The 9476-nt window shown below is 56.1% G+C and overlaps 1 protein-coding gene across 1 annotated transcript; it reads right to left on the bottom strand.

The window, feature by feature from the left end:
- Positions 1–7102: 7102 nt before the first annotated feature.
- Positions 7103–9042, bottom strand: CBLN1 (cerebellin 1 precursor; the record flags this gene model as incomplete). The annotated part of the gene is made up of 3 exons (XM_082005882.1): positions 8740–9042; positions 8427–8546; positions 7103–7300 (listed from the first exon to the last, which is right to left on the bottom strand). The coding sequence occupies exons 1-3, from the start codon at positions 9010–9012 to the stop codon at positions 7103–7105; spliced, it is 591 nt and encodes a 196-aa protein (XP_081862008.1). The 5' UTR covers positions 9013–9042.
- Positions 9043–9476: the final 434 nt, after the last annotated feature.

Here is a 9476-nt window from a genome sequence, read left to right as displayed (position 1 = left end):
GCTACTTGAATTAGTATTTCTGTTATGTATATAATAACTGCTGAGCCTTATCTCACTCTTCTGTGTAGAACTGGTCCTGCCATTTCAAAAAAGGTGTTTCAAAAACCCAGAGGACTGCAGCCTCTAGTTTAAGAGCAATCAAGCCTTTGGAAAAGTTCTTCGAAGACTAAAATAGTGAGATTAATCACTCAGAAAGGAGACAACAAAGGAACAATAAAGCCAGATTAAAAAGACAGACATCAGAAGCTTCTCCTTCCCCACACTTCAACCAACAGAATTGTAGGGAAATTAGCTCTGTTGATAGCTGGGAAATACAAAACCAAGTAAATAAATGATAAACATTCATAAGGGAGTTAGGGATCCATGGCAATCAAGAATTTTAAAACATGACACAACATATGCCCAAGAACTTGGAGAGAATCGAAGTAGGAAGGAGAACTGACCCATGAAATTTTAAGTCCTGTAGACCAGATTTTAACAATTATGAGACCAGGTAGAGTACCACATGTATGAGAACAAACAAAATGCTTCCACATTCTTTCAATGGAAATGTTATTTATCAGGTCAGCAGATCAGGCAGTCTGACCAATACCCTGCAGTGCTTTACATGAAATTTTGAAGGAAAGAACCAAGAGTGAGAAATATGACATGTTTTGTTTGGGGGTTGTTTGTGGGTGGGTTTTTTTTTTAGGACTCAGCATTTTTATTTGCTAACAGAAAGAAATATAGAACTGCTTTGGTGACAGCAACACCAAAACCAACTATCATGCAATTAGTGACATGGGGTTTTTGTGCACCAAAAAATTTCAGGATTATGTTCATTGTCACTACAATATTTATCTTCTAAAAAGGGTTGTTTACTACTGAAAAAATTGGGAAACACTCAGTACAGAAGCAGCTCAAGGAGGATGGCCCTGAAGCCCAAAATATCAAAAGCACATTAGAATTTATCAGCATGAAGTGCAACAATGAAATGAAAACTTTCCACTGTAAGCTGGACAATTATTAATTGCAAACAAAGCAGGAGTCCTCCTGTGATCCTCTAGTCCATGAATGAGTGTTGTATAGACAAAAAATAAAAATAGCACTACTGCTGGATGTCTCTGGCAAGACTTTTTCAACATTTCTGACTGGAAATATAACCGAAGTTGATGCACTGATATTTGTTCTAACATACTGTAGACAACAAATTGCTAATATGAATGACAATTATTCACATCTGTCTTCATTTTGCTCAAACTCTTCTAAAATCTCTTCCTTAGGTCTTCTTTCTTCTGATAGTTTAGCAGAATTTCACAGTCTCCCCCAACTAGAATTACTCCCCAAAATACAGCAGGGAGGCACACAAGAAGATCAAAATACGTATGACTTGCTACACTATGGTAGAATAAAAATTAAAACAACAAAACTCACTAACAACAAGAGTGCTAGGAGTAGCATTCTGCAAGGAAGACTCAACACCAAACCCACTTTTGCTAGTGACTGAGACACAAGAGGCAGGAGACCCTTGGGAATCTTTCTGCAAGTCTAGATGCCTGTGCAATGCCAGAACCATTCTCCGGTAGCTCCACAACTCCCGCCTGAAGCAAAATTCCCCAAACGGGGCTTTTCAGCATCCCAGACATGTCCCAAGTTCAGAACAGCAACAGTTTCATTTTAGGAGTCCCATACTGTAAGAAACTAAATGCAACTGGTGAAACGTAAAATGGCTTATTACAACTCCCCACTGACAGAGATATAAAACTGCAGAATGGGCATCATCTTCACCTGTCCCACAAAAGGCTCAAAGTTGCCATGGGGGAGAGGGACAAAGCTCTGCACCCACATTGTGCACAGCTGTTTACACTGGGATCAACACCACTACTGACCCAGGCCCACCAAAGCAGAAGCACCCATTGCCCTGTATCCTAGCAAGCCTGGAGGTTCTAGTGGAAGGTGCAGGAAATGCACCTAATTCAGGTATCTCTAGCACAGGAAACGCAGCCTCAAGCCCATGCTGAGCAACGCCCCAATGCCAAGACACAAAGACCAATTACTGCTAGCCTTGCCCAAGCCCTCTTCTTCCACAGCAAGGCATACACCTTGTTTCACTCTCCACAAAAACCACCAAGGCCTCTCTTCTTTCTGGGCAAGCAAAAGGAGAGGCCTTTTGGCAACTCTCAGGTGATAGACTACACTCCATGCTTCCCCCACCGACCCTGCCCAAAGGCAGGCAAGAAAATGAGTTCTGCAAGCACCCTCTCCCTGGGACTTTTGCACTACAGGGCTCCCCACAGAACCCGAGCCTTCCCCCTCTCCCCCTGCACATGCCACCGGATGTGCCTTCAGCAAAAACGCTCCGACCACGCCCCTCCCAGACCACTTTTCCCTTAAGTGGAAAGGGCAGTCCCAGAGGTCACCCTTAGGGACACAAAGCACAAATGAAGCACCGTTGAGGTACACAAGCTGCTTCCAACTTGCTCTCCCCCAGTCCTCACAGAAGTGTCCCTTCCCTCCCTGCCTCTAAAATCCCACCCGGGGATTTTAGAATCCCACCCACTGCTGGCCCACGCAGTCCTGCTCCGCTCCCCTTACCTGTTGCAGCCCTTCACGCTGCTCCAGCCAGGGCTCTCCAGCACTTGCCGGTCTCCATCTCCCACTCTGAGAAAGGATCAGGGCAGCGGGATGGGCAAGGCGCTCCCCGCCAGGGGCGGCACTGCCGCTGCTGTCCAAGATGCTGCAGCTGGGCGAGCTGCTCCCTCTGACCCCGAAGGCACAGCTCTCTCCTCCGTTCGGCAGCGGCTCTGCCTCCAAGCCGAGCCTGCCGCCACGCAGCCGCCGGCAGGGCTGGAGGGAGCCGGCTGCCCGGCCATGCACGAAGCCCTGCCTCTGCTGGCTCCTCAGAAACGGCCTCTTCCAAGCGAACTTATTGGGCTTCGAGCTGTATCTGGGGGGTGGAAGAGAGAAAATTATGTTTTGCAGTGTGGAGTGTGCCTTAACTGTTCCCACAGTTAACAGCATTTGACTTTCTCTTCTTTTGGATCAAACTCACCCCTTCCTGCTGGAGTTATTAATCTTTACGTTTGCATGGCTTGTGCAGAAGCAAGTTGCTTTGTTTCTCCCTTTCCACCCCCTCATCCCCAAACACACACTCCCTAAAACCCCAACAATTAAAAATGGATTTTTTTCCTTTAATTCCTCTACATTGTGTAATTATTTTCACATTAGAAATCAATCAACTCTGGTCATTACCATTAGTGATATGCTCATAAACCAAACACTAGTCATGCTAATGAACTGAATGAAACATAATTTCTGTTTGTGTAAACTTATGCTCAACGCTAATCAACAATAAATTCAATCAGACATTACTTACATCAATCGCAAAACACATTAAAGCCGCGTAAGAAACAGTAGCTGCTCACGTCTAGGGGAAGCGCGGAACGGCGCCCGGGAGCAGGCTCAGCAGTACCACGGCTGCGGGGGCTGGCTAAAAGGCCGCCGGAGCCCTAAGGGGAGGCGGCCTCCCCGCGAGGGACCCCGCGGTGCCGGGGAACCGGGTAGCAACCGGCGGGTCAGGGCCCCGCGCTGCGGGCGGGACGGGCTGCCCCGCCGCCAGCGGCTCCCGCCCGCTGCTCGCCGGTCGCGGCGGGACCGCCGAGCAAAGCCGAGGGCGGCCGCCGTCCCATCGGTCCCTCATCCTGATCCTGCCTCCCTCACGCTGCCCGGCTGGCGATGCCCGGAGTCCGACACAGCCACTCACCCGGAGGCCGCGGCCGGCTCCGCCGCTCAAAATGGCGGCTGCGGCCTGCGGGCGCGGGGCAGCCTCAGCAGCCAGGTGAGCCCATCCGACAGCGAGCGGGCACAGCCGACCCCGGCGCTCTTACCCGCACCACGCTCCGATTCCTTCGGCTGGGTCGCGCCCTCGGAGCCCGTTCTCCTCCTGGGAAACGCTCAGGGTACTGCGGGTCGCAAGGCCCGACATGGCGCCGTAAAGAAGATGGCGTCGCCTCGCGGCGAGCCTCGCGCCGCCCGCCTCAGGCGCCCCGGGCGTGGCAGCAAGAGCCCCGTCCCGCGGCCGGGGCACGCGCTGTGAGGTGAGCGCCCAGCACTGCCCGCGGGACCGCGCTGCCGCGCACGGCGCCCGCTGGGGCACAACGCTCTTTTCAGGAGCCTTAAACACGGGGCGAGCACGCGTGGAGACGGGTGCGACCGGCCGGCCCGGGGCTGCCCTGCCTGCCCCGGGGGGCGGCCGCTCCGCCCGGGGGTACCCGGCCCCAGAGAGGCACCGCAGGGACCGCTCCCCTCCGGCTGCCCGCCGCGCCCTCCAGCCAGACCTGAGCGCAGCTTCGCGGCCTTTCCCTCTCACGGCCGGCCCCCTCTCCCTCCATCCTCCCACCGCCCCGGGGGACAGGGATGACGGAAAGGGTGGGGGCTTTTTTTAAACACTGAAGTAAATCGCCCGGAGGCAACCCCCCGCGGCGGCTCGGACATAGGCCCCTTCGCTCCCAGACGCCACGGGAGCAGGCGGCGGGGCCGGGCCGCCCGGCCCGGTGGCCGAGCGCCATGGGAGCCGTGGCGACTTTACCTCCAAAGCGAGGATGCTGTAACGCTCTCCCCTCCCGAGGGTGTCCGGACGGCCCGGCCCGGCCGCGCCCCGAGGGAAGCGCCAGACGCGCAGGACTCAGGCCAGGCTAACGCACACTGCTGAGCAGCACAGAACAGCCCTGACTTTTCCAGGCAGCCACAGCGGCGTTTTGTAACCGTCGCAGAACGGTGATTTGCTGCGGCTGGGGGTAATATAATTTCCAGCTGCACCATATTAATGAGACTCTCACAGCCAGGGGAAAACTTTTTAGCGGAAGGTGGCGGGTTTATTTGCTTCGCGTTAAGGGAGGGGAGAAAAAAGAAAAAAAGACAAGCATCAGCATCATCAGTGCCTGCACCTGCGGCACTTGCCGGGGCTCCCCCGCGGCAGGCCCGGCCGGGAGCCACAGCCTGGCCCCCTGAGCGGGCCGGTGAGGGCACGGGGCACAGGGCCACTGTCATTTCTCTTGCAACCCTGCAATTTTTGGTTTCCCCTCTTTTTGTTGCTCGCTTTGCTCTCTCGCCGCGGTCACGGGAGGCGGGAGCGGCTTCGCTCGCCTGGCCCGTGCCTGTCGCTTGCGGGTGGGCTTTCCCCGGCGGGGACGGCTCAGGGCCGCGGCGCGGGGCGGGGGGCGCCGGGCCGGGCGTCGCTGGCGCGACAGGCGGGGAGCGCAGCGCGGTGCGGGAGCCGTTAAAGGCTTCGGGGAACAGCAATAAAGCGTCTCATAGAGAGAGAGAGGAGCGTGTAGCCCAGAGAATCCGGTGCGTGGGGTGTCTTGGGCCGGTTGTAACTCCGGGAGGACGCAACCCGGCTGCCTGCCGTTGTTCGCCCTTCTTCATGAATCTCAATGATCTCCTCGTACGGCGCCCGGCCAGCTGCTGGCGGGGGCCGGCCCGCGCCTTCCCCTCGGCTGCGGGACGCGAATCGGGACACGCATCAGTCGGAAACGGCGGGGGGTAGAGGCGCTTCGGCCCCCGGGGAGGAGCAGGTGCCGAGGCGCGGCTGATGTGCTTCACCTGGAGGTGAAGGGCGGCCGCCACAGGCAGAGCCCGGGCCGGCCCCGCTTGCCGCCGGCCGCGCCTCCGCGGAGCGCGGCGCAGCCCGGCAGGACCGCGCAAAGGCCGGGCCAGTGAGGCGTCCTCCCCCGCCCCGCGGGTCTATTTCCCGGGCAGAACCTGTGAATAAAGCGAGAGGCGTTGCTGATTGTGCTCGCATTAACCCCGCCTGGAGCTAAGGGCATTCCTTCGCGGGAGCCGGGGCTCCGGCCGCCGCCGCGCTCGCACACAGCCCAGGGTCGCTTCACCGGTTTATTTCACGTTAAAGTTTAGATACAATCGAAATCCTCGTACGCACCTTTTAATAAAAGTAGTAATCTCTGAGTACTGCAAAATTATAGCATTTACATCTTTAAAAGACTGTAAACAAAATAATACTAGCAAATAAATAATACTAGCATCGAAGTATACATTATCAGATATTTTTAGACGGCCGTATAAAATGCGATCTGGTTCACAGAGTATAATACAGGTAAATGCTATAAATAAGCGGATATACGAGTCGGCGGGAAACTTCCCAGCGCCGGGTCCGCCGGCACCGCCCGCGGGGTGTGCGCGACCGCGCCGAGCTGCGGGGCCCCGCGCAGGGCGGGGCGGGGGCTGCGCGGGACCCCGCGGCCGCACCCGCGGGGGCTCCCCTGCCCCGATCCAGCCCCGGGACCGCGCCGAGCCGCCTCCTCACCCTGCCTACCTGCACTGAGAAGCCTTATTTCTGGTTAAGAAAAATAAAAGTCCCATTTAAACTTTATTGAATTAAAGCAAAAATTAATTTTCGATATTCACACATATATTACAGAGTAATAGTAAAAGTTCAATATATTTCCTGGCGTTTAGTTGGGCCACATTGTACAAGAGCAAAACAAGCATCAAAACATTTAGCAGCCTTAAATTTCACAATCACTCAGAATTACATAGAAATATTGAAATACTCTAGTCAGCCTTGGCTGTGAATAGTTCTTTGCGTAGAAATTTTTCCTTTTGCCAGCCAGTACATAGCAAGAATTTCCCTTCCATCATGGCATCCATGTATTCAAAAATACTTTGCCTTTTTTTAAAAGTTAAACTCAGAGAAAGAGTCAGGATTAGCATGTTTTAACAAAACTACAAAATATGTGTCGTGGTTTAGCTGTAAAGGACAATGAGAATATCTAAAGTCTACTTGTGCGAGGCAGAAACCATGGGGGAACGATGGCAGATTACACCAGTGACATAGAGATTGGAACTAATTTTGTGGGAGGAGAGAGAAGAATATAAACGGGGGTTTGATCAATTATAGTGTCTCCCGCGTGTTGGCTGCAACACAACAAAAATAAGTAGTAATTCTTCAAAGCAGATGTACACAAACCTAAGCAGGATTTAGCTTCTTTAATATTTGAGTGTAAAAAGTCTGCTGTCCCCAGCTCTTTAAACCCAGCTACTACTTGGGAATTCGTATGAGATTCTGACTCACGTCTCTCCCTTTTCTTGGATGAGAAGTGGCTTAAAGCGGGAACACTAGAAATCCAGAGAATGTCGAATACTTCCAGCCTCCCATCAAGTTTCCTCTCTCCAGTTTTAGATAAGCTCTGTCTCCTTTCTCCATCTGAATCAGGACTCCATTGCTAGCAGCTTCTCGGGTCACATCTTGGTCCCCTGCAAAGGCAGAAATCACTGGCCACCCATTTAGCATCAAACTCACCTAAAGAGCAAGATAAAACAAAGCCCTCTGTCAATTAAAGTCAGACAACGACACCGCCGGGGCTCGCCTAGCAGGCAAAATGCTTAGTTAAGAAAGGGCCTCTTTTGACAGCTGAAACTCCAGCCCCATAAAAATGAAGTATCAGTCTGAACCCAGCTAAAGTATGTACTCTAAAGGAAGAAGCCTTCCATCGCTGTTTTAGACCAACAACCACATCAAAACACCCAGTACATATAAAACAGGACATTGATCCTATTTTGAAGAATTTCAATAGGGTGCCTGTGTTTTCAGGCTATGAAAAGAGGTCTGCTCATACTTATTGAAAGATGGCTTTATGCAGAACCTCAGAGACAGCAAGGAGCAGAGCCACAGCCGCTGGAGTCAGTGTGTTTGAAGTGTATTCAAGAGGTAGTTTTCCTTTGTTAGGCAGCAAAGATGATATGCCACAACACAGTCAATAAGCTCTGCTCAGCTCGTGTTAATAATCCCGGGACTTCATATCCCATATTAACAATACACTACCTGCCCAATCCAGATGTGTGAAGCCACTTACACCAGGACGGTGCTACATAGCTGTACATTCACCTTTGCAATGTGCATCACTACACAGACAGATTTCCTGCCTGGGTTATGCTACCTGGTTTCAGGCCAGTAATTTATGACCCCTGCCTTGATGTGCGTACGCACCAAACCACATACAAAAGGCGTGTATAAGGTAGCTGCGTGCACACACCTAGAGCGATATCCTTTATCCAATCCATACCACAGGCGCCTCTGTGCACCCCAAATCCCTATGAAACCTTCTGCCACCCGCCAGGGCCGCGGTTCCCACGGGCTGTGTGCAGGGATGCTCCCCCCGGCTCGGCGCAGCCCCAGGACCCGGCCAGGCTGGGAGAGGATGGCAGGCACCCGCCGGGTATCACCTCCCGTCCCGGGACCGCTCATGTCCCACAGAGCAGGGGCCGGGCGGAGGTCTGGTGGGGCTGCGCGGCCCTTTGGGCAGCGTTCCCGCCGGCAGGGATGCGCCGGTAGCTCTTCGCGTCCCGGCCCCGCCGCCCGCACCGCGCACCCGGTGCGCTCCCTCCCGCGGTGCCCACGGAGCGAGGCGACGGCGCTTGGGGCTGACCTGGATGGTTTGCCTGTTGTACACTTTCACCACGTGAAAATTAAAACTGTAAATCCCTTTCCTGGGCGCGATGAAAGTGCTCCTCTCCGAGTCGAAGTTGCTGCCGATGTTCACTAGTACCTGGAAGGGAAGGGCACTGTCAGCACCTCCGCGGGGCCGCCACCGCCCCCCAGCCGCCCCCGGCTCCCGGCGCGCCCCCCCCCCCCCAATCCCGCGGGCAGGGCCCGGCGGGGCGGCGCGTCCCCGGCCCGGCCCCGCCACCTTCCCCGGCAACTTCTCTCCTCCCGCGGCGGCCCCGCCGCGCCCGCCCCACCTGGTCGAAGTAGATGATCATGGTGCGGTTGCTCATCTCGGAGGGCTCGTGATTGGTGCTGCGGATGGCAGAGAAGGCGACCTTGGCGCTGCCGGAGCGCACGGAGATGCCGAGCGCCGTGCCGGTGGGGTCGGAGGTGGGGTTGGAGTCACACACCACGAGGCACTTGCCCTCCAGCACGATGGGCTCCGTCTCGTTCTGCCCGCACGCCAGCCACGCCGCGCCCAGCAGCAGCCCCAGCCCCAGCCCCAGCCCCAGCCCCGGGCCCCGCATCGCGCCGCGCTCCCTTCGCTCCGCGCCGCTCCGCGACGGGCGGCACGTCCGGGCTCCGCTCCGCTCGCTCCCTGCCCCGCCGCGCTCTCAGAGCGGAGCCGAGCGCGCCCCGCCGGGTGGGAAGCGGCCGCGAGGAGGCACGGGAGCGCCGGCACACATAGCGCGGGGCGGTGCGGAGCGGGGCCGAGCGGTGCGGTGCGGAGCCGCCCGCCGCGCCGCGCGGGGCTGAGGGAGGCGGCGGGAGGCGCCGGGGCTGTCGGCGAGCACAAAGACGGCGCGGGGCGCCGCCCCGCCTCCCCACCGGCCCCGCGCTGGCGTCAGCGCCCCGCGCCCGCCCCCGCCGCGACCGGCCCAACCGGCGCCCGCCGCGCGCCGCAGCCGCCAATGGCCGCGCAGTCCGTCTCCTGCCACCTGACGCCGCGGCTTTTGTTAGGCGGCGCGGGCGCGGGCGCGGGAGCAGGTGC

The sequence above is a fragment of the Phaethon aethereus genome, assembly GCF_964289735.1.
Source record: "Phaethon aethereus genome assembly, chromosome: 13".
Classification (NCBI taxonomy): domain Eukaryota; kingdom Metazoa; phylum Chordata; class Aves; order Phaethontiformes; family Phaethontidae; genus Phaethon; species Phaethon aethereus.
Note: the sequence above shows the minus strand (reverse complement) of the source record. Positions and strands in the feature narration are given on the sequence as shown.